At 39.9% G+C, this 26,030-nt stretch overlaps 1 protein-coding gene across 1 annotated transcript in view; it reads right to left on the reverse strand.

Annotated features, from left to right (window-relative positions):
• Window positions 1-511: 511 nt before the first annotated feature.
• The window catches only part of TAFA4 (TAFA chemokine like family member 4), a 166,380-nt gene continuing 140,861 nt past the window's right edge, over window positions 512-26,030 (reverse strand). The window contains exons 5-8 of the mRNA XM_087431308.1: window positions 19,326-19,481; window positions 10,678-10,743; window positions 8,593-8,676; window positions 512-1,893 (exon numbers count right to left, since the gene is read on the reverse strand). Of these exons, the coding sequence (XP_087287434.1) occupies window positions 1,817-1,893; window positions 8,593-8,676; window positions 10,678-10,743; window positions 19,326-19,481 (383 nt within the window). The 3' untranslated portion in view covers window positions 512-1,816. The remainder of the gene's footprint in view (window positions 1,894-8,592; window positions 8,677-10,677; window positions 10,744-19,325; window positions 19,482-26,030) is intronic.

Here is a 26,030-nt window from a genome sequence, read left to right on the forward strand (position 1 = left end):
AAAGCAATAATGGATGAAATGACAGCTTTGCTATCTGCCATTTTCCCAAATGGACTATTTATTCCCTGGAAGTAGTTTACACCTCAGAAATGTACCTCAGGGTGAAGCAGTATCATTTTTACTTGATCTTATTGAGGGTACAACATCAGATGTGTGGCTAAAAACTAAGACGTTTCATATACCATAAAATCTTATTTTTTTTTTAACTCTCTCTTCATACAATGTAAGGTCTTATACGAAAGGCAGCAGAGTATGCGTAAATAATCATCAATGTGCCTAAACTTAATTAAATCTCCCTAGATTTTAAATTCTCTTTAATGCTATATAGATTTGGGAGAAGAAACAAAGCGGCGATCTATATATAGGTACCAAGTTTGCCATACAGTAACCAACCCCAAAGTTAAATGTTATTTTTTAAAAAATTATTTTTCACATTTACATTTAAAATTTGCAAGCCTAGGATGTTAACACAAAGTCTTACGGTATGAAATAATCACAAAAACTTATGCTATCAGCAGAATCAATTTTTTACTTAATATGAGAGTAACAATTCTGGTAAGCATCTAATCAGTCAAACTAAAACCAAATTTAGCAAACAAATGGATATTGCCAATTTCCATTCCTTCTGCGAGAATAAAATCAAATAGATGTAATTGTTACTGCTATAAACAATATTATAGTACTATTTTTCCCCATAATTGTGAAAGGACCGGGATAACTTAGTGCAGAAAGTATGTTTTTGGCATTTCTTAATATATAAAATCTATCCCATAATATTACAGTAGTATGTGTTTTAATAAGATTATGCATTTAAAATCTGGGTCAGTTGCTTTTCATCTGTAATATGTTTTTGCATGACAGCATCTGAGAATATGTGGAGACATGTCTGCTGCAAAATCATTAAACCAAGAAAAAAAATGACTCAGATTTTACTTATATTTAAAGAAATAAGATGACTAACACATAAGTAGGAAAAGAGCTAAGAATAATTCATTTACAGTTTAAAAATTCTGCATTTAAAGACTCCTTTCTAGGAGTTAACGAAATATTTTAATATACTTGACAGAAACTGGATCTAAGAAATCACTCTTGATCTAAACAGAGACTGCTTTATATTTTAAATGATTTACCTCTATGACTACACATCAGCCATAAAAATCCCAACAGGTTTTATTTCTTTTGTGAATATGTCATGATAGAGCTTTGGTTATAAAATACTGCAGTTGATAAGCTTCCTTAGCGCTCGGTAAAATGGTGCCCTGAAGTTAAAATGCTCCCATTTTATTTTTGCTAACTTGACAATGGAACTTAAAATGCAAACACTTTAAACCACCAAAAGCAAAAATACAAATGCACACACAATAAGTCCTTCTATTCAAAGTTTATAAAATAAGTTTTCATCACCAGTTTATCAGAGTTCACTGATCTACATCTGCAAAAATGTTCTGTTATTTAGACCCCTTTCAAACCACTTTAATGCAAGGGCTAAAGAAAAAGTTCAAAAGAGGAACAGAAGGAGGACCCTGTGAAACATATATTTGTAGAGGCGGAAGGAAGCTGAAAAGCAAATATTCCCTCAGTGGCGATCCATTTTGAAGTCTCTGGTTTGCTCCTCCAGAGTTTCTCGGAGGTATGTTTCTTGGGAATCCACATAGCATGTCAATTGCGTGGCAGCTCATGGTTATAATTCAATGTGATAAAGTCATAAAGCAGAGAGGGCCGGGACAGTTAACCGAATGCCACTCCTCACAGCACACACACGCAAATGTGATGTTGCTGAAATCCAAGACAATTTCCTGCAAACTGGCCAGGACTGTCATTCAAACAAGAGAGCGCTGCATCCCGTTGCTCCTCCAAGATTGAAGCACATCTCTCTCTTTGCTACCGTGTTACCTAAAACAAATTAAACAAGTGAGCATTCACATCCCATATCTATCAAAGATAATCCTTCCTGCTACTGGACCTGTACATTCCTGTTCTGTGTCATTTGTACAGAGTTGAGCATTTTGCACCTTTATCTGTAACCAACCTCACCAAATCAGCTGTTCAAATCAAATTCTTTACATTTCTTGCTTTTAGGTTGCAAAGAAAACATGCACAAAGGCTTCCACAACATGGTATTATGCAACCCAGCTTTGAATTTTGTGGGGTTATAAGAATCGCATCAGATTAGGTACATTCATTGCCCATCAAGTTAACTCATGCATGCTGAGCACGCTTTGTTAATGGCTCTAACATTTTTTCAAATGAATGCTGATTAAAATCAGTGTATGTCAAGATCAAAATGTTGCCTTTGTTACGTTCTTAATGCAGTCGACTTTCATCTTAAAAAATAGGTTATTTTATAAAACTTCCATATTTAGTGGAAACATACATCCGTTAAGAAATGTGTTGTTGTTTTTTCCATTTTTAAACACCCAGGGTCATTACTTATGATATAAGAAAACACCTGCAGTTTGATTTGGTCATCTAAGAAATTTTACAGGTTAGATAATCAATACACAGCTAGAAAAAGAAAAATAAAAGCATAAGACTTTAACATGTCTATACCATGAAAATATTTGCAAAGTGAATTATATTTGATAGCATAGCCATCATGCCTGGGCTTTCAACCCAATCAGGTATTTATTAAAAAGATTTGCTTTTAACTGACCTATGGCCTTTATTTATATATTCTACAATATAATTGCTCTTTTATTTGTGCTGGGGATACCACAGCAAACAAAACATGAACCCCGTCCTCATGCAGTTCAGCTAGAGTAGGGATTGACACACTTTTTAAACACCACACAGTAAATATTTTCTGTTTTGCAGGCCATACAGTCACGGTCACAACTCCTCAACTCTGCCTTCACACCATGCAAGGAGCCACAGACAAGACAATACATAAACTAATGGGCACTGCTGGGGTTCCAATAATACTTTATTTATGGACATTGAAATTTGGATGCCATATAATTTTCATGTGTTACGACATATTATATTCCTTTTGATTTTTTCCAACCATTTAAAAATGTAAAACGCATTCTTAGCTCATAAGCCATAAAAAAAACCAGGACAAGAGTTGGATTTGGCTCACAAGCCATAGCTTCCTGACTCCTACTCTAGAGGAAAGAGCTGGAAAAACAGGTAAATAAATAGTCTGTCCAAAGGTGAAATGTGCTATGGAGACAAGTAAAGCAATATAATGGAGAAAAGAAAGACTAGGGCAGGGAGGGTAGAAGACTGCTGTTACATAGAGGATTCTCGGGAAAGGAGATATTTGTAGGAGACACTTGAAGGAAAGGAGGGATCCCTGACTATCTGGGGGAAGAACGGTTCAGGGAAGGGTCCATGCAAGGGGGCCTTTCTCTGACTGAGGCACAACGATGAGACAAGGAATGCATGGCCAGACTGTCAACCTAAAGGGGTCACTTTGGCTGAAGTGATGACAGGTGAAGCCAGCAGGACCTGTGACAAGAAGGATAAAGGATCTAAGACAAAGTGGAATCAAGGACAACTCCAAGGTCTTCGGATTGAGTAACCAGACGATGGAGTTGGTCATCTTCTGAGATGGAGAGGACTGTCTCTCTCTGCCTTGGTTTCTTTATCTGTTAAATGGAAAAAATAGCACCCACCCCCTTCAGTCAGAGTGAATGAAATACGTGAAATGAAGTACATGGCCCAGTGCCTGTCATGGGGTTAGCACTCAGGAAACGGTGGCTAGTGTCATCTTAGCTCTCTCTGGATCTATCATGCATCCTATACAACCTAACAGTTTTTACAGCCAAGTATCAATCTACCTCTAGGATGTAACTCTCAGAAGCATCTCATTTGAGGAAGCTCATTCTCCATGCCCAGCTCATTTTGGAGCCTATCTACAATTAAAGTTGGATGATAAGATATTTTCAGATTTATTTTCCCTTACAAGTTTTATTTTTCTGATTGTATATGGAAAGTTCATTGTTATTTTGGAATTTTGGTGGATAAAATGTTGCTGACATGTCAATATTAGCCCTGCTGTCATGTGGCAGGGTGCCCTGAATATTTCAAGCTCCGGCTGTAGGGATCAGGAAAGACCAGACATCAGGGTAAAGAGCAATCTCATCTAGATCTTGAAAGACAAGTGGAATTTTAGAAGAGGGAGGAGATGAAGAGGAAGGCAATGAGATATGGAAATATATGGCTTATTTGGCACATGGCAGTAAAGGCCCATCCCAAGATGCTTATACTCTGTATTTTCTATCAGTTACCAATGAGACTCCACTGATGGTCTCTCAGCAGCCGAGGAATCTGGGCAAGGAGTTTGCCCTGGTGGCACAGAAAGCCGAGTATAAGCCAGTTAAAGGCAAGAACAGAGAGCAGGTGGGGAGCTCAGTCAAACCAGTGGTTCCTGCATAGTGCTTGTCATCAGAATCACCCTAAGAACCTTTTAAAAGTATGGTTTTCTAATCCCCATCACAGACTGACTTTACCAGAATATCCTAGAAGTGAGGTTCAAAACAGTGTGTTTTTAACAAGTTCCCATGATGATTTTTCTGTAGCCACTGATACGATCAAATAATTCTAACATTGAGGTAAAAGAGGATAAGGATGACCTATGGTGATAGCCCAACAGACACAGAGCCATTTGAGGAAGATACCAGAAGGACCTGGTCATCTTAGATCTTGAGGATTAGGGAGGTACTGAAAAGAAAGCCTGTTGTTTAAATTCTTAACTCTTACCTTTAGTTTTCCAATATGAAATATTGGAAACATTTAGACACTTAATGGGAACTTGGAAGAACAAAATGAAGTAAGACAATCACAGTTAGGATGCTTGCAAAGAGCCACTGAAAAAAATATTCTCTAAAGCATAGTTTTTCAACCCCAGCACTGTTGACCTTTGGGGCCAGATAACTCTTTGTGATGGGGGCTGTCCTGTGCATTTTAGGATGTTTAGCAACAGCCCTGGCCACTACCCACTAGATGCCTGTAGAACCCCACCCCTCCCCAAGGTGTGACAACTAAAAATATCCCCAGCCATTGCCAAATGTCCCCTTCAGGGCAAAATTGCCTCTCGTTGAGAACTACTGCTCTAAAGACATAGCTCTTCACCCTTAGTAGATGTTTTAAAAATAAGAACATTAAAAAATCTAAAATTTTTCAAAATTCAATGCGATTTACTTCTACTTGCAAACAACAAAAAACCCTGGCAAATGGTTGGCTTTGGTGTGAAGAAGACATTGTGCACTTGTTAAGAGACTTAATACTCACAACTCAAATACAGAAGAATTATTTAGCGCAGTGTATGTAGTAAGACTCAGAATTAAATTAAGAAGAGGAAAATTGAGGCAGGACGACAGAGACTTAGTTGTATTTTTCCACAAAAAAGTAGTAGCTACACCCTCTCTGGGGATATTAAACATTATACAGGCAGAATAAACTTCATGCCAACCTTTTATACTTGGGAAAGACAAGATGACTGGTTAGGGAATTGTCCCCTCTCATTTTCATATCTTCATGTAAGGCTATTAATATCTCAAATTGACTGCTAGCTCTTTTCATATTTGCATTTAAATGGAAAATAAAATTCTGACATAGGTGGCTTACTGCAGACAGTCTTACTTCTTAGCCTTTCTGTGTTTTGATGCTGCTATGCATGAACTGTTAAGGAAAATGGAAACTATTTTGTTATATAGTTAACACCCCGCTAGGGAGGCAACTGCTCTGCCTTTATAGGACCTCTGTCTCACCTATGGTGTAAGGTCAGTGTCGATTTTAAGAAAAAGATAGAGCTTCTGTGGGCACCAAGCTCTTCATGGAAGCCAGTCACAGCTCCACAGATGAATTTACTCTATGTGCATAAGATCCACAAAAGGCATAAAATGTTTTATGCAGTTCAAGTCACACGGACTTGGATTAATAAAGGAAACAAAGTTTTACGACTTCGAGATTATTCCCAAGCGGCGTATCATTCTTTAAAAAACCAGCTAAGTATCACGATGGCTTGGGGACCTGTCTTCTGTTTCTTCAGCTTTTCAAAGTGCTAAATGAAATGTCACTGCCGTTGAGGATTTCGCTAGAGCACACGTATTCCCAGCACACAGAGCCAAATGCCCCTAAAGGTTTGCTTCCTGCAAATGCCCTCTCTAACTGCACATAAATAGAGAAGCAGCTGTTATAGCAAGAGATTAGACACATGCTTTTCCGGAACTCAGTTGGCTGGTGCTCATGATCTTATTTTATATTTATATGGAAGAATCAATAAAAATATAATCTTCCAAAAAGTTATTTCTTAGTCTACAAGAAATACAATGAAAGAAAAATTTTATCATTGATGGATGTAAGACCCTACCTCATTGGCAACTACGAGATTTTTATTCAGGAAGGGAATAATGGCTGAAAGGGGCTATGGAGAAAGGATGTGGAATTATCTTAAGGCAGGGTTTGTTTAGCAAGCACACCTGGGTTTACACAGATTGGAAGTCTATTGGGAGTGGCTTAGAAGAGGAGCTGCTAGAAATGATGGGAGTGTTAACTTCCTTCCTCCGCCACTAAATGACTCCATGAACTTCCACTGCCCTGGATATAAAAGCATATATCAGGTCATTTATCTTAGTCATCTTGATATCACTAACAAGGACAGGTTAGTTGATAATTGTAATTAATGTTGAAAATAGTCTTGATTTTGAAATTTTGATTTTTTGTGTGTGTGAGGAAGGTCAGCCCTGAGCTAACATCCAATGCCAATCCTCCTCTCTTGTGTTGATTTTTTTTTTTTTTTTTGCTGAGGAAGGCTGGCCTGGAGCTAACATCCATGCCCATCTTCCTCCACTTTATATGGGACGCTGCCACAGCATGGCTTGACAAGTGGTACATTGCTGTGCGCCCAGGATCCGAACCCGTGAACCCTGGGCTGCCGAAGTGGAGCATGCGCACTTAACCGCTGTGCCACCAGGCCGACCCCAAAATTTTGATTTTTAACCAGATAATAAGGAACTAATCAACTGACTTTCTACACTATTGATAAATTTGGGTATGGTAATGTCAGCTGAAATTTACATTTAATTTAAAATTTATTATAAAATCTTGCTTTCTAGTATTTTATGTTTTGGATTTAATATCTTTTATTATATTCATGGCATTATATTTAAATATATATTTTATAAAGTCTTGCTTGTTACAATATCTCATACACACACTTAGGGTGAGAACTCACCTGCTTTTGACCTCAGTGACTGAAGATGAATGAGAACTCTAAGTGTTTAGTAATTCAAAATACTCATAAAGGGGGAAAGGTAAGCAAGATGAGAAGCCATTCAAGAATTATTATACTTCCTAAGGGGGCAAAGCTTAGATAAAAACCAGAACTAAAGAGTCACTCCATTCCGGTGTGTCTAATACTAATAACCCCAGAATGATCTGTTTTATTAATTTCCATTCAAGAAATAGTCACTGACACACTAGCTGGCTCTGGGACTATCAGGGTAAGCAAAACAGACAAGGGCCCTGACTTCACAGCTCTCCCCTAAGACAGAAAGCTCTAGGTATTAAGCAAATAGTATACCAATCCAGGTAAAATGTAAGCATGGTAAATGCTCAGAGATACAGGGGACATGAATCCAAGCAGGGACGGATTCCCGGAAGAAATAATGGTTAACTAGAAAAGAAAGGAGAGAAGCACATTCCTTTGCAACTGCAAAGGCACCAGAGTAAGAGGTACAACAGAGACTGGAGCAGAAAGAATGAAGGGGAGACGGCTTGCCAGGTTATCGATTAAGGGCCAGAAGGCAGGGGCTAGTGGACCATGGAGCCAGGAGAAGCCATTGAAAGATTCGGGAGTGGACAAGCTTAGAAGACTGGTATTTCACAAAGATTACTGTAGTCATCGTGTAGAGAATAGACCAGAATGGAGCAAGAGCGGATGTGAGGCAACAACTCAATAGTCCAGATGAGACACAGTGTGGACGGGACGGGGGTTGTAAGTATGGTGACACAGACTCATGGAGAGATTTGCGAGAAACAATCCTAAGGACAAAATAATAGATTGGACCTGGGGAGATAAGGAAGAAGTTAGATTTCTGGCTCAAGAACTGGGTAGACAGTGGTGCCCTTCAGAGACAATGGTGCCCTTCACAGACAGGGAGAACTGGAAAGAGGACCATTTGGGGAGGAAACGGTTGACGTGTAAGACTTGATTTAGAGTCTTCAACCATTAAATCTCCTTTCAGGCAGTAGGCATTTCTACTTTAGCAAATCATCTGTATATGGACTCTTGCCATGCTATTATGATACACTGGCCTGTCAATTCTGAAACTTTAACTTTAGAAGGAGCTACAATGAATTTAGTGGCCCTACCTAAAATAACAAGTTCACCCACCAAATCACTGTTCTATGAAATCTGACATAAAGGGTGACACTGGGAAATGGGCTTTTCAGAAGGCCAGAGTCATAGGGTGGCATTGCCTGAGCAAGTTTATCAACATAAAATCATGTTGTCCTCTTGATGGCAGGATAAAATGAAGGAGGGACCCCATAGCTAATAATGTGCTGAAGTTGTAAGTGATAGTTGTGTTTTGTCTATACTTGCCTTGGTCGTTTTCACTTTATTGCCACTGCTACAGGACCAACCTGAGTAATCTGGCAGCACTTTACAATCCTCTCCTTCCAAACAAGGATTCATGTGACACCACCATTTCTGAATCACGATGGAAGCTAGAAAAGAAAGGCCAAAAAACGTTTGTGACCCTGTTTCTTCCTCCGAATATGGACAACGTAAAGTTCAATACAGATTAGGAAACTGACTTCAAAGACTGCTAATAAGCAGTTAAGTGCGCGCGCTCCGCTGCTGGCGGCCCGGGTTCGGATCCCGGGCGCACACCGACGCACCGCTTCTCCGGCCATGCTGAGGCCGCGTCCCACATACAGCAGCTAGAAGGATGTGCCACTATGACATACAACTATCTACTGGGGCTTTGGGGTGGCCGGGGGGGGGAGGAGGACTGGCAATAGATGTTAGCTCAGAGCCGGTCTTCCTCAGAAAAAAGAGGAGGATTAGCACGGATGTTAGCTCAGGGCTGATCTTCCTCACAAAAAAAAAAAAAAAGACTGCTAATAAGAATTATTTCACCATAGGTAAATTTAAAGAATGCAATTAGCCATATAATCTATAAAATATCATTTTGCCCTTGGGTAACTAACGGTAATACAGTTAATAAGCTGGCAAGCTCTACAGTGGGCCTGCCTGCCTGTGAATGTGGCTGTGCTACTTTTTTTTCAGTGACCTTGGACTAGTTATTTAACTCCTCTCAGCCTCAGTTTCTTCATCTGTAAAATGCGGATAAAAACAGACCCTGGCCCCAGGATATCAAGAGGATAAAGCTAACCCATGTGAAAGTCTTGGCTGACTTGGGGCCAGTCACTATGTTGTCAGAAAATGATGCTATTATTGTGGTCATCATCTTTAGTTGTAGGTTACAATGGTGGATCTTGATATTGCAAAGTTGTTATATTTGGTACTCTTTGTTGTCAGTAGCAAAGACCAAAAGCGGTAAACATTTCCATCATACGTGGTGTCCATCTTTCCATGCCATTCCAGCAAGTGGTGAGTAACTTGAAGTCAATTACTAGGTGTGAAATGAAGATGGGAGGACCTGGTATTCCCTCACATGCCGATACACTAGACTAGTTAGGTTACCTGTGAGTTCACTTTCCTCCTTACCTCACCATCCCTGCCAATAAAATGATTCATGTTTTAAGCCTATAAAGCAGAAACTAGCACCCCAGTTCTCTTGGTTTGGAGGCAGATGAAGAGAAGTCAAGAGACACTCCTAACGTTGTTGGTTATTCTCACAGATTCAAAGGACAAAAAGGATTTAGGTTGATTTTTAAAGGTGAGCCCAGCCAATGGGCTGGTCCGGGACAGAGCTCCAGGGCTGGAAGTGGTGGGTAGTTTAGCCCAGTTTTTTTGTTTTTGAAACACCAACTTTGATTGAGTCCAATCCATTGGGGGTTGTTTTCTAACTACTACTGCCTGAGAAGTCTGAAACTCAAGTTCAAACAAATCTTTATAAATGCTAAGAGCTACTTTTTCTTTAGGGCTGGGTACCCTGCTAATTGTCTTCCCTGCCTTTTCTAATTTCAATCTCACTGCAACCTGGAGGTTAAAAATTGTTACCTTTCTGTATTTTATAGAGAAGAGATAGCCGAGGCCCTGAGGTTTTGAGTGACTTGCCCAAATTCACAGCGTGCAAGCAGTCAAGCAATATCTGAATGGAGCAGTCTAACGCTAGAGCCCACCTCCAACCCTTAAATACATACCCCTCCCTCACACCTGAGATCTCTAGGAGAAAGAACTCCTTGTATAGAAGCAGCGACCAAAGTAGGTAACAGCAAGCCAGTGCATTCCAAACTCTGTCTGATGGGAGAAAATGCAATATGGCATGATGAGGGCACAGGATAGTTTCATTATCGACTCAAGTGGCCAGACATTGTTTCTTCTCCACATGCACCACCGTTCCTGATTCTAGCCAAATACTGATCGAGGATAACCATTTGCTATTTAAATCAGAAGGTGCCAACACTGAGAAAGGGAAATAGCTAAATGGGTTATTTATTTTGTCAGAGACTGCCACTGAACTGGAGTAGACAGACACACTGGGGTGAAGCCTGAGAAGGTTATATTCTTTTCAGCCCCAAATATCACAACAATCTCACCTGAAAACTGTATGAGCTCTGTCATTTTCAAAGCACCTACTGTTGCTCTTTTCATTGTCCCACAACCTTCAGAAGCAGCAAGGAGAGGCAGATGGTTCCAGAAAAAAAAAAAAAAAAAACAGCTTTCTGCAAAGTTAGTAAAGTGAAAGAGGAGGTACTAGAATTTACATCTTCGTACTCTCTACCCAGCAGTCCTACTATACCACAATTTACAGTAATAGTTAAGATTAATTCAAGTGCTACATCGAGTCTGACCATATTCACAGTGCTGACCAGTCATTCATTGTTTTCTGAATACCTTAGGTTGGTCCCAGGTGGATAAAAAGATAAATAAGAGATGGTTCCCAAACCTCAATTTAAAATACCATCTGCAGGACTGGAAAAGTTATATAAATGTTGACAGAGCTTAGTTATATTTACACAGAGTTAAAGCTGAATTTAACATACTTTTTTTATCTTTAAAAGTCTTCCTTAGACAAACTTTCTTCCACTCAGCAGTGGGAGCCTATGTCGTCTTGAGAGGGATCAGAGCTACATGGAAGATTCAAAGGAAGCCTCGACAGCTGGCTAGTGATCTGTCCCAGTGAAGGCAGGAGGGGCAGTGGGGACAGTGAAGGGTCCACCTGGAAGCCAGTAGCCCCGTGTGGCCGAAGTGAGGGTGGGCAAGGAAGCGCTGGACGCTCAGCTGAGGAAGGTGCTCTGGGAAGCAACCTATAGGGGCTCTCAAGGCCAAGTCAAGATTAGACTTGATTCTCTCAGCAGTGGGGAGCTGTGGAAGGTTTGTGAACAAGGTAGTGCAATCAGCCAGGGAAACGTGTGAGCCTAGAAGAGTCAGCTTGGCAGAGGATGACGAAAGAATTTGGGACAGAAAGGAGTCTGAAAGAGAAGACCAATCCAGGTGTGAGCGAGAAATCTGGGAACAAATTCCCTGCAGAGGAAATAGAAGGAATCAGATTATCTCAACATCACAGCAGAGAAGTGCTAGTACTTCCTTACCGGACTCATGGGGACCCAAGATAATTCTGGTGCCAAAACCTAGAAAAGGAGCTTGAGGGAAAAAAATTGATGGATTCAGGCATTCATGACAGAAAAATATGTCAATTCTTAACTATAAAAAAAAAAATGTTATTTGCCTAGTATTTTGTTTAAAGATTTAAATTTATTTAAATAAATAAAAGGAAGCATATATGATCAAGTGCTTATAAAATTATTTACTAATTTTCTTTCATTTAATTAGAAAATATGGAGTGATTTCTCTAAAGAAAGATTCACAACAGGCTCCTTAAAATAGCAAGCTGCCCTCAAATTTAAAATATTTCTATTCGCAAAGAAAAAAAAATCATTTTCAGATCTTATGGAAGAATACATTGAGTGAGGTGCCTCAATAAGTAGATAGACTATCCATGATAGAGTTTCTTTGTGAAACACTTAATAACAAATGTTCTTTCAGAAAAGAGAGACATAATAACAGTCACCACAGTAGCCAAAACAAAAGTTTCAAATTCCTTAATGAGTTAAAGATTGACTAAGGAACTCACAGCTAAGGTGAGAACCAACCCCAGGGTTGACCTGACAGTGAATAAGATAATTAAACAGTCCAGAAGTTTAAGGTTTGAGTGTATAGGGAGCCGGGCTATGAGCAGAGACAAAGGCCTCAGAAGTAGGAGTCTATTAAAATAACTCTTGAGAACATCTGCCCACTTAACTGAGCCTCGTCTCCACAGGAAAGTAAGTTTGTAGGAGGCATCTATATATTTTTTCTGTTACAAAATGCCATAATAGTACTTTAAATGAGAAAGTGTCTTGTCACTTCTATTTTTAAAATAAAATTCTTTAAAAAGCCCCAGGCCTTCCTGACTTATGAAAACACAAAATATCCCTATCTTCAAGCTGCCAACCTGTAATGAGTTTCTAGTTTTATGCAAAAATGAAGAAAAAGAGTGAAGCCATGGTTTTGTGGTAGCGATTAGTACTTTCTATAATGTTTTGTAGGTGAAAATGTAACATGACTAACTAGCTATTTTGGTACATTTCCTTTACTCTCTGCTGTATAAAATAGATTGAGTTTTCTTTCCTATCCCAGTCCCATATAAATATCACCCCATTAAATAAAACACATATGTATTTATATAGCTATTTAGACAAGCCCACCTTCAAATAAGACTAACAAAAAAACAGGCTCACTTCTCAAGAGTTGGTCTCTCATTTGTTGACTTAGTTTAGTTGTATTTACGCAGAGTGAAAGCTTTTCTAAAGAAAAGTGTATTTTTATACTGAAAGCATGGACAGTCAGACTAAGAACACATCTTCCTAGAATATATATCTGCTAGAAAATGGGAATGGTCACAAGAATATGCTGTGAGATATTAATGTATTTTATCTTTAGCTATTTTGCTCTTCTCACTGTTACTTCAAGGTGCTCACTGCATTCTTTAAAAATTAAGCCATTTATTAACTTTCAAGATAGGTAGGTGGAAAGCCCTGCTAGTTTATATTTCTCGTTAAGGAAAGAGTCCATTCCAACCTGACCCGGGTAACACACATAAAAGCAGTAGTTAGAGCACTCTGATTTTATTTTAAAGGAGCCTTTTACTTGTTCACACATTTCACAAATAACACAGTGTTGTTATTTCCACAAAGTACATGGAGTACTGAGTGTGGCAGTGGACAGATATGTATAGACCGATCTTTTGTGATCTAGGTTTGTCCTCTCAACTAAATACCATCTCACACAAGTGCATCCACGTAGAGTGGGGCCTCTAAGGCAGGGTTTCTCAACCTTGACTCTATTGACATTCTGGGCCAGATAATTCTTTTTTGGGGGTTTTATTTTCTGTGTGTGTGTGTGTGTGTGTGTGTGTGTGTGAGGAAGATCAGCCCTGAGCTAACATCCGATGCCAATCCTCCTCTTTTTGCTGAGGAAGACTGGCCCTGGGCTAACATCTGTGCCCATCTTCCTCTACTTTACACGTGGGACGCCGCCACAGCATAGCTTGACAAGCGGTGTGTCAGTGTGCGCCTGGGATCCGAACCTGCGAACGCCGGGCCGCCACAGCGGAAGGCGCGCACTTAACCGCTATGCCACCGGGCCAGCCCCATGGGCGAGATACTTCTTTATTGTGGGAGTCTATCCTGTGCATTGTAAGATATTTTGCAGTATCCCTGGCCTCCACCTGCTAGATGATAGTAGCACCCTCTGCCCCAGTGTCACAACCGTAAGTGTCTCCAGATATTGTGAAATGTCCCCATGGGGGCAAAATCTACCTGGTTGAGAAACACTGATTTATGGTTACACAGATGTACTAACCCCAAAATAAGAGACTGTGCTAGTTCATCAGACCTCATCAAAGCTTTGGCTTGTGAAAATAATGCTAATCCATGGTAAACTCCATGCCTGGACTAGTCATGTCTTCCTTCCTGCCCCCAGCAGGGGCAGTTCCACAAGTCTAAAGTTTGCATGCATGCACTCTCTCTCTCTTTCTCTCTCACACACACACACAAATCCTGGCTAATCCTGAACTAGCCATGAAACCTATGCTGACAAGGTGACCTGTCAAATTCAGGGTCACATTTTTCCTTCTCGGAAATCTTAGGGTACTTTCTATGAATTTTGTCCATAGCACTTCATATCCTTTCTTATTGGCACATTCTGCTTCATCCACTCTCCTAGAATACAAATTCCCACAAGGCAGGAATTAGATCCTAAAATTTTATTTCATCTGAGGCCTCTACGATCAAGGGCTCTGTTAACATCTCCAGCCTTGTCTTCTACCGTTTCTGAGCCAGCGTGAGCTACACCCAGTTCGCGGGTTTGCCCCACTCATGCTCACAAGCTTTCCACCGCTGTGCTCTCTAGTTCCCTCCTACCTGGTAAAGTCAGACCCATTGCTTCTTAGGGGAACCATCCCTGATCCCTTTCTCTACTGTCTCCTGGAGGCCTTCATTTACTAGACTTAATTTGTGTATCTTTCCTAGTGAACTGTGGGCTCCTTGAAAGCAGGACTTGAGTCTAATTAACATCCTCCTCCACCCCCCAGCATCTAGGACATCCCAAGTACAAAGGTGCTAAATTAAAACGATGAAGGAACCAACATAGGCAAGGTGCATCTCCTTCCAACTCCCAAAGTGCTTTGGTAAAGTACACCTCCCTGTGCTTCACCTGATGGCCTCTGAGAAGACTCAAAAAGCTGCTTCATATTTTTGGTGGCACAGAGAACAGACCCAGTAAGAAAACCTTGTGAAATTACATCTTAAAGACAGCTCTGTGTCTCATCACACAGTCCATAAAGGCATGCAAGTTGTCTGCAGTGCGAACAGCTACTCTCAGCCTTAACTAAGCAAATTCTGACATCTCAGAAAAATAGAAGAAATTTGGGCATCATCAAAAGAAAAAAAATAGCTTTAAAAAGTAACTGCCTCCCGTTCCTGAAATTTTGTCTTATTAATCTTTTGTAAAAGCACTGTTTAGAAAGCATTCACTTTGACAAAATAAATTAAGCTTCACTGTATTACATATTTATCTCATTTTATCATAAAACCATTCAGCATTATCTCTAAAGAGCTGTATTTTGATAAATGTGTAGAATACAGTTCCCACCACAAAACAGCCTTGTACATACCAGTAGAAGATTCAAAGGGAAGAATTCTTAACAGCTAAATAGTTGTTTGTTTTAGGACCAAGTAACCATATCCTGTCAAATAATTCCCCATCCCTTCTCCCAAATCCCAAATGAATATTAAAGATACATTTCAATAATTTAGGGAGATTTCTTAGTTAATTATAATTAAAAAGCTTGGGGGGGGGAACAGCTAGTTTTTCTCCCTATTTAACTAAATAAAAGCTATGATTTTATGGAAAAGCAATGAAAACACCAGATAAGTATCTGTGGTGTGGATTAACAAAAATGCCTAAGAATACTCCAATTTCTATGCCAACATTAATTACTGCCCCACTCCAACATCTTCTTGTCTTTGTTTTAATTTAAATGTAAATTCAAGCAAATTTTATATTTTAGATCTTCTCTATTCTTATTGACAAATAAGATAAGAGGAACATATCAGCAGAGACTGGGTCTTCCCACATGCCAATTAGCAGCATGATACTGCATACTTATTATGGGATAAAGATTAAGCAGGTAAAGTTAAAAAGCCCTAATGGAAACATATTCAGATAAGGCACAGAAGATCATCGGGATATGAAAACAGACATAAATCCTAACTAGAGCCTCAACTACAACCTTCTATACCTTCTTCAGTGACTTTGATGCAATAAACATTTATGGAACACCGACTGTTTGCCAGGCAATGCTAGGTGCAGAGGGCACAAATATGAAGACACAATCACAATCCCATCTTTCAGAGGTTTCGTATTGTCTGGACACAAATGTGGCACTAAACTTATTTACATAAAGCTTATCCTGCACTGTCCAACAGAGAAGGTTCTAGTCACAAGTTTCCATTTAAATTTAAATTCACAGTAGTCACATGTCAAATGCTCAACAGCTACATGTGGCTTGTGACTCCAATCATACCGGACCCATACACATCATCACATACAGATATAGAGATACATAGAAAGAACATTTGCATCGTCACAGAAAGTTCTACTGCACAGACTCTGCTCAGACACCAAATAATTGGTCTCCATCACTTACTAATCCTATGGCAATAGGCAAATCATTTAGTTAGACTGCGAGTCTGTTTGCTTTGCTGTAGACACGACCAAAATGTCCTTCAGTAGAGGAATGGCTAAATAAATTATGACCTATCCATACAATGGTGTGCTATGGAGCAATTAAAAAAAAAACCTAATATTAATAGGAATAAAGCAGGTTGGATTAAGAAATATCCAATGTGATATCATTTGTGTACAATACACATTCATATTGAAATCTACCACATTTTCTACAGACCTATCTTAAATATACAAATATACAGAAAAATATATTGACCAAAAAGATAAATGTAGTTACCCCTAGGGTGGTGGCCAAAGGTGATTTTGTCTATATACAAACAAGCTACTTTAGCGTAAGGTATTAATATTTCCTTTACTAAGAGCAAGATGCTAATAGTAATCTCTACCCTATCTGTACTTGCCAAGTACCAAAAAAAGTGCTCTGAGTGTCGTAAAACATTATTTAGATATATGACTTTTTATATCCAAAGATTTTAGGCAAGACAAAGTATAAATATAGTTTATGTTATGATTCATAAGTTCCTGTAGAAGTTTATAGTATACAGAGGCAAGCAAACGCAGTTGTTATCTTTAAAAAACAATTGGTGATTAGTGAAGGTGAATCAATTCTCCACGGCGCTAAAACTCACTCATGCTCCAGCCAACTGGGGGGACGTGTAAATAAGAGACCCAGTTCCTATCCTCAAGTAACTCGCAGACTAACTAGAAGGCACACATTCCACAAGTTTTTACAACAAAATGAGATACATGTCATGAACTGGAAGTATGGGGAAATACAAGGACATACACGAGATTTGAAAGGAAAGTAGGAATTAAGTAGACAAAATGTACGTTGCAGGGAAGAGGGCGATTCAGGCAAAGGGTATAGACAGGTGAAGCACAGAGATGAAAGGGAATGGAACGGAACCCAGTTTGGATGGAGTAAAGTAGATGAAAGAGAGAAGTGAGACAGAGTCAGATTATGCAGGGCTTCAGAAGCCATGGTAAAGAATTTAGATTTGATTTTAAAGACAGTGGGAAGTCATTGAAGTGTGGTTTTAAGAATGAGAGTGAGGGGCCGGCCCCGTGGCTTAGCGGTTAAGTGCGTGGGCTCCGCTACTGGCGGCCTGAGTTCTGATCCTGGGCGCGCACCAACGCACCGCTTGTCTGGCCATGCAGAGGCGTTGTCCCACATACAGCAACTACAGGGATGTGCAACTATGACGTACAACTATCTAGTGGGGCTTTGGGGAGAAAAGAGGGGCAAAAAAAGGAGGAGGATTGGCAATAGATGTCAGCTCAGGGCCGGTCTTCCTCAACAAAAAGAGGAGGATTGGCATGGATGTTAGCTCAGGGCTGATCTTCTTCACAAAAAAAAAAAAAGAATGATCAGTTCTGGTTTTCTAGGAGGATCATTCTGGCTACAGGGTGGAAAATGGAAGACTAGGAGGAGTAACCTCAGCAAGATGTAATGTTGGCCCCTAGACTGTGGAAGTCACCGTGGGGTAGAGAAAAGTGGACTGATTTGAGAGAGAGCAAGGAGACGGAATGGGTATGATTTGGATTTCGTTGATGAAGAAAATAAATATATTAAACTGTCCCAGCTGGGGGGATAGGAACTTAGCAAATTTCTTTTAAATGCTTTTTTTTTAACGTTAAAGATCTTTATCTTCTTTTATAGGTCCACAATCTTTTATCTATAACCCCCAAATCCCCAAAGCTCTGAAAATGGAAAGGATTTCTGTAAGATGGCAGCAAAACCTGACCTGAATTAACACGAGGTTCTTCACCTTGCTTTATCCCATCCTGTATGAATATTCATTTATTTCACTGTAGAAATATTAATATCTGTGGTTATGGATACCACTGGAGAAGACATTAGGTTTGTTAGGTAATAGATGGTATATGTAGTACGTTACCTTTATAAAATATGACAAAATTCGAATTTGGTAACACATCTGGCCCCCAGGGTTTCTGATAAGGAACTATAAATGGGGAATTTTCCCCTTGCACTTCCCGGCTTTAAAGGTGGCTGAGATCAGGCTGCTACACCACCACTGGTAATCATACAGCCCATAAATTTGTGTCCGTGTTTGGTAGGGGAGGTGCGATGCGGGCAAGTCAGCTATTATTTTTTATTTTGCAATAAGATCTGGGGTTAAGAATGTGTGTGTGTATTTTAACTGTTGATCTTTAGACATACATCAGATAAAACTGGAAGTGTTCATTTTCAGGGAGGTTTCACACCACTGTAGAGAAATTGCTACAAGGCTTAACCTCCTGTATCTGTTCCCCTGGGGACTAATACTTGTTTCTAACAAGGCATCTGCTGGAAGGAGCCAGGGGCATCAAAAGGAATCAATCTCAGGCCTCCACCTACAGTCATCAACATTCAACATTCAACATTCATTCTTTTTTTTTTTTAACTATTGGCACAGTAGTCTGCTGGAAGATTTGGAAACAACAAATGAATGATCCATGATCCCAAACCATTCACAGAGATGTTGCTCCAAAGAAGATGTTTTATAAATGTTTGTTAAAATAATAAACCAGAAATTAAGAGAATTTTAATCTACAACATTAAAGATGAGATGAGAGAACCAGGCTGCTATTTTTTTTTTTTTTTTTTTTTTTTTGAGTACAGAATTTGAGAACGGGAATAAGAGCGTGTCTAGGGAAGAAACTGCTTTGATGGGTAAGATCTGCAGAGACAGCTGGGCCAGAAGAAATCAAAGCACATCTTCCTGATTTTTTGGGAATGGAACTCCCCATTGGTACCTCTTGAAAGACATCACTAATAACTTACCTTACTGATCAAGAAATTTGTGGAGTTATATTTATGTTCACTTTTGGAATGACACTGACCTAGAAGGAAACTACTTTTCTTTGCATTGCAAAGATAGTAAAGTAGGGGGGTTCTTGGTAGTTCTAGGTCCTTGTGCAATATTGGAGCAACTGACCAGAAAGGTCTTACCTTCAACACAAGAAGGCTGAGCCCGAGTTGTGCCAGCAACCTGTCCCGGGAAGCAAGAACACTTGACCGTTTGTGATCGCTCTTCTATGCGGTTCTTGTTACAGCACCTGTGCACAGCGACCACCTCACAGGTCCCTTGCTTGATCTGGTGGTGACCTGGTAAGTATTGGGGGAGAAAAACAGACACAGTGCTGTTAGGAGAAAATGAAACCACCAAGAACGTGAACCATCAAGACTATGGTTTCCAACTTCCTGTGCTATGCTTATGAATCTTTGTAATTTTTTTATTTTGATGTAGTTTCAAATTTATATAAAGGTGGCAAGAATAGTGAAAAAAACTCCTAGAAACCTACAGTAGAAAGAAATTTGGCCCCTAAGACCTTCAACCCATGGTTATGTTATGTTACGTTACATAGCAAAAGAGATTTTGCAGATGTAATTGAGATTACTAATTGGTTGATTTTAAGAGAGTGAGATTATCCTGGGTTATCCATGTGGGGCTAATGTGATCCATGAACGCTTAGAAACGGAGACACGAAGGGGAAGTCGGAGATTCAAAGCATGAGGAAGACTCAGAGCATCACTGCTGGCTTGAAGACAGAGGGAGCCAAAAGCCAAGGAAATGGAGACCTTAGTCCTAGAACCACAAGGAACTGAATTCTGCCACTAACTTGAACACACTTGGAAGTGGACTCTTCCCCAGAGTCTTCATAAAGGAATGCAATCCTGCTGATAGCTTGATTTTAACCCAGTGGTGAAACCCTGAGCGGACCATCCAGCCACACTGTGCCAGACTTCTGACCTACAGAAACAGGCTGCTAAATTTGTGGTAATTTGTCACAGCAGCAAGAGCAACCTAACACAAGACCTTTTACCCAGATTCAGTAATTGTTAGCTGTGACCCCATTTGCTTTATCATTCACTCTCTTTCACATATTTTTCTGAACCATTTGAGAGTAAGTTGCAGACATGTTACCCCTTTACCCCTAAATACTTCGGTGTTTATTTCCTAAAACAAAGATTCTCTTACGAATCAGAAAATTTGACATTGATACAATACTATTACATAATCTACAACCTATAGTCAATTTTGCCAATTGTCCCAATAATGTCCTTTAGCCATTTCTCCCCCTGCTCAGGATCCAACCCATGGGCTACATTACATTTAGTTGTCCCATTTCTTTAGCCTTCTTTAAACAGAAACTATTCTTCAGTTTTTATCTTTCTTAACCTTGACATTTTTAAGGAATCCATGCCAGTTATTTTCTAGTACATCCCTCCAATTGCTTTTGTCTGATGTTTCCCCTTGATTAGATTAAGGTAACACCTTCTTAGCAGAATACACCAGAGTGACACTATGTTCTTCTCAGTACATGATCACATGATGTCCATTTGTCCCATTATTGGTCCTATTACCTTTAATCACATGGTTAAGGTGGTTCTTGCCAGGTTTTGCCATTTGTAAAGGTACTATTTTTCCCTTTGTAATTAATAAGCATTTTACGGGGAGATATAGTGAGAGTATATAAATATCCCATCCTTCATCAAACTTTTACCCACTATTTTTATCATGCATTAATGATTTCCACCTGAATCAATTATTATGATGGTTGCAAAACTGATTCTATATTAGTATTCATATTCTCTCAGATCTAGACAGGAGGAGACCCTTCAAACTGAGAGCAGTGTCATTTTGACCTATCCCCATTATTCTTTGACATCTTCTTAACTTTCTAGCTCAAAAGATGTACTAGAATCACCTCATATTTTCTCTGCCCTCACCATTTTTCTGCAAGGAACCCTGATTATTTTCAGTTGGGCAACAGATATAGAAACCAAGGTCTTGGCACACAGGCTTACTCATTGCTACTAGGGAGTGATTTTGGGTGAAAGGGTAGATAGATGTAGGAAGTGTGTGTGTGTGTTCAACATAACTTCACACTGATACCTCCAATTCCAACTTAGCACCGCAGGTTCTTGCTACTTTCTCCCCAATTCTATATTTGTATCTCCCATCACCAATAATGAGAAACTTGACTTCCATAGTCCTATAACAAACAGACAATAGTTTAAGTTTACTTTACATTGGAATCCATTTTATCAGTTAGGAGTCTTTTGCTATAACAACAAAAACCCATATGAGCTACCTTAATCTAAGGACAACTTATTGGAAGATGATCAGGAGACTGTAGAACCAAGAGAGAATTTAGCTTACTGGTAAGTGGAACCATCCTCATGGCTGGCCCTGAGTGAATAATTTTACTCTATGAGTCTGTCATTCTGCTCAAGGTCACGTCAGTTGTGGCAGCCACCCTCTAAGATGGTCCTCAATCATCCCTGCCTCCTAGTATCCACACCTTTGTGCAATCCCTTCTCACATGGCACCAGGGTTGGCCTTTATGACCAATCGCATGCAGCCGAAGTGATGGTATGTCACGTCCAAGATTAGGGAGCCACTCTCTCTGTGCCTCTCAGATCACTCACTCTGGGGAAGCCATGGAATGGATGGCCCTATAGAGAGCCCCATGCGGCAAGAAATTGAAGTTTCCTGCCAACAGCCCTATAAGTGAGCTGATAAGCAGACACTCTCCCACACTGGACCAGGGTTGGACTGTGTCCCAATAGCATACAGCAGCAGAAGTGATGGTTTGTCACTCCCACAGTTAGGTTATAAAAGACAGTGGTGTACTTGCTTGCTTGCTCATCACTCATTCTGGGGGAAGCTGTGTTGGGTCCAGCTCTATGGAGGGGCCTGTGTGGCCAAGAACTGAAGTCTACTGCCATTAGACACATGAGTGAGCTTGGAAGTAGATCCTACAGCCCTAGTCAAGTCTTCAAAGACTGTAACCCCAGCCAACAGCTTAACTGCAATCCGACAACCCTGAGGCAGGACCACCCAGCTAAGCCACTCCCAGATTCCTGATGCTCAGAGACTGTGTGAAATAATACATGTTGATTGTTTTAAGCTTCTAAGATTTGGGCTAATTTGTTACACAGCAATAGATAACTAATACACCGACTCTGGCTATACCAGGATGGAGAGACTTATCTTTGCTCTGATAGAAACAATGTAAACAAGATTGCAGAGGCAATGTTTAGAAATGATTAATGAGAGACAACCTTTTCAAGCACCCTTGAGCACCCTCATGATTTTCAGATACACCATTTACATATAAATTGTTCTGTGAATTACAAGCAATCTCATCTACTCATTAAAACAGGTTTTCCGAAGGATTCTCATGGGTTAGTGCTTTGCTTGGTTTCTGTTGTTTGGTGCATGTGTTTCAAATAACAAAACTAATTTAAAAACATTCCATAATTCAGCCTTTTAATCCATAAAGACAGGCCTTCCACAAAATAACTCTATATTATTCTGAATTTTTCCTGGCCCTCTCCTCTCATACTATCTTAAATGTTGGTGGAAGCAAAATTCAATTACTGGCAAGAACAAATACTAAGGCAAAGTTTCATTTGTAAAACACATAAAAGCAGAACCAGTACCCTGAGAATCAAACCACTAGCATGAGAGAAAGTTTTCAATCTACTACAGAAGCATAAATATGAAAGAAGTGATTAAAACTATAAATCTAATTAAATTGATTTCCCATAGGTAGTTGTATACAATTGTAAAAAAAAAAAGTAACTAAAAATAGTAATTACAATGTCAGTAAAGTAGCCTGGGAATTTAGCACTGAGTAAGCAGAAAAGTGAGGCCTGGGAAGAGTTCATGGGGAGATCCTTTCTCTGGTTTCCAAATGCAAATAAGCACCTTCAGGTCAAACATTCCTTAACAACTAATGACTAGCCATGTGGGAGAAACAGGGTGAATTCATCCTCAGTCCTCTCTCAAGGACTGCCCTCTGTGTTGGCCATTGTCTCAGTTTGCTTGGCTTCCATAACAAAGTACCACAGAGTGGGTGGCTTAAACAACAGACATTTATTTCTCACAGTTCTGCAGGCTAGAAGTCCAAGATCAAGGTGCTGGCCAATTCAGTTCCTGGTGAGCGCTCTCTTCCTGACATGTGACAACTGCCTTCTCACTGTGCCCTCACATGGCAGAGAGAGAGCACTCTGATGTCTCTTCTTTTTATTCATAATGACACCCACCAGCCAGCCCTATCAGATTAAGGCCCCATCCTTATGACCTCATTTAACCTTTATTACCTCCTCACAGACCCTGTCTCCAAATACAGTCACATTTGGGGGTTAGGGCTTCAACATACGAATTTAGGGGGTGGGGAAGAGACACAAACATTCTATAACAGCCATCATGCCTTAATTAGATTTTAAATGACCCTAGAGAGTCTACAATGAAGGCAGCTCTAAACCTCATTAACAAAATAAAAGAAATATGCTTTAGTAACTTCTTAGAATAGTCAAGAAGTCTTCTGGACATTCATTAATATTATAGTTTGCTTAGAATTTTGTTGCTATTTAGATAACCATACACAAATGCAAATAGATTTTTTTTTTTCTATTCAAACTTGTCTCTGAATAATCAGCTTGCCTGGTCTCGGATTTTATTCATTTATACAGCACCGACTATGGTACTTCATTGATTTTAGGATCCATTTTTTTTCATTTTTTAAGATGTCAGGAGGTGTCACAACCGATAGCATCTTCCCATTATAATTGGCATTGCTTTTCTTTCTTAGAAATACACAAAATAGCAGCATATCTCACAATTGACAGCATCTTAGATTTGATAAAATACGGTAGGTTGCAGGCACTGTTCTAAATTCTTCACAAATATTATCCTATGTAATCTTACAAAAATGCTATGATGTAGATACTATTTTTATTTCTATTTTACATTTAACAAAATGTACAAAAATTAATTTGCCCAAGGTCACACAACTAGAAATCGGAAAGAGGAGAGAGTCAAACCCAGGCAGTGTCTATGCTCTCACAGGATGGTGGGGGTGGGAGGTGGGTAGCAGCCATGGTAGCTGATATTTCACCAAGTAGCACCAAAATGGGAGCTCCGCCTCAGCAAGTCACAAGGCACATCTCAGTTTCCCACTGAAAACATCTTTTCTACCTGATGACTGTTTGTGGGGCTCCAGATAGGCAGTCTCTCTAGAAATCTCTCTACTGTTGACACTGGACTATGATCTTTGAATAAGGATGTGCCTCATTTCTTTGTAATCTACAGTTCCTGGCACAGGAAATAGGTACTCAGAAACAGGTACTTAAAATTGCTCTAGGAATGATGGCAGAAGAGAGGGAACCAGTGTGGGCTATGCACAGAAATCAATGATTATACTTGCTTGAGCAGCTCACGTTATAACATTGTATTAGTCAGGGTTCTCCAGAGAAACAGAACCAACAGGATATGCGTATACACACACAAAGTGATTTATTATAAGTAATTGGCTCACTTGATCATGAAAGCTGGCAATTCTCAAGATCTGCAGGGTGAGTCAGGAGGCTGGAGACTCAGGAGAGCCAATGGTTTAGTTCCAGGCTGAGCCCAAGGGTCCAAGACCCAGTAGAGTCAATGGTATTGGGGAAAGAACATCATGAGCTTTTGTTCCACTCCAAAGGCCAGCAGGCTCAAGACCCAGCAAGAGCTGACGTTTCAGTCTGAGTCCAAAGGCAGGAAAAGACTGATGTCCCAGTTCAAAAGCGGGAAGAATTCTCTCTTACTTAGGGTAAAGTCAAGCTTTTTGTTCTATTCAGGCCTTCAACTGATTGGATGAGGCCTACCCACACTAGGGAGGGCAATCTATCAATTCAAATGTTAACCTCATCCAAAACACACTCACAGAAACACCCAGAATAGTGTTTGACCAAATATCTGGGCACCCCGTGGCCCAGTCAAGTTGACATAAAAAATTAACGGTCACAAACATCACACAACTATGTAGTATAGTGTTGCTAGATGGGAAAAAATGAAAGCTGAAAACAGACAAGAAACTAATGGCTTTCGTGGTAAACTTGGTTCTCTGAAAAGGTACAGGAGGGATGTCTTGTCCAATCGGCTTAGCACCATAGAGTGGCCAGTTAGAGTAAATTCACTTAAAACAAAGATGCATTTTTCCTCTTAAACAGCAGGCAACACTTTGGTTGGACAACGGTCTTGAAAACTAAAGCTCAATACATGTACATAAGACCCACGCAATAACTGAGAGGTTGTAGCTGAAACTTCTCGTATGGGGATTACTTGAGAGTTTCCAGGTGTGCACTGGAATAGGTAAAACTGAGTTATCCAGAAGTGGAGCTGCTCTCTGGAAAGAAACTGGCCAAAGAGAAAGCAAAACACTCTCCTCTTTGCGCTGTCTGTTCATCCTTGTCACTTGCTGGGCCATTTCCCTTCCGGTTTTGCCTGGGAAGGCAGATGGGAGGGCATTTAGTTGTATTTATTTAACCAACACTTAGATACAGTGTACTATGTGCCAGATGCTGTTCTCTGTGCTCTTGGAGACATATTTATAAGTGGGAAAACTTGAAACTCTTCCTTAATTCCTTTCCACCCTGCTGAACTTGCAGTCGGGTTGCATATTGTCTTCTCAGAAAAGGTGACTTACAATATTGGCAGGACTGTAAAATGTAAGATGCCTGGTTCCCCACTCACCCAAATAGTTAATGTAGACACCATTGAGAGTGTTATGATGATCCTTACAACAAAAATTGATTGCTTTGGGATTGCTATAGAGGATGGATTAACTTTATCTGGAGAGGAAACTGCTTAAATGCATACCT

Source organism: Ceratotherium simum, chromosome 5 (genome assembly GCF_057802395.1).
Source record: "Ceratotherium simum simum isolate JZ-2026a chromosome 5, ASM5780239v1, whole genome shotgun sequence".
NCBI lineage: Eukaryota > Metazoa > Chordata > Mammalia > Perissodactyla > Rhinocerotidae > Ceratotherium > Ceratotherium simum.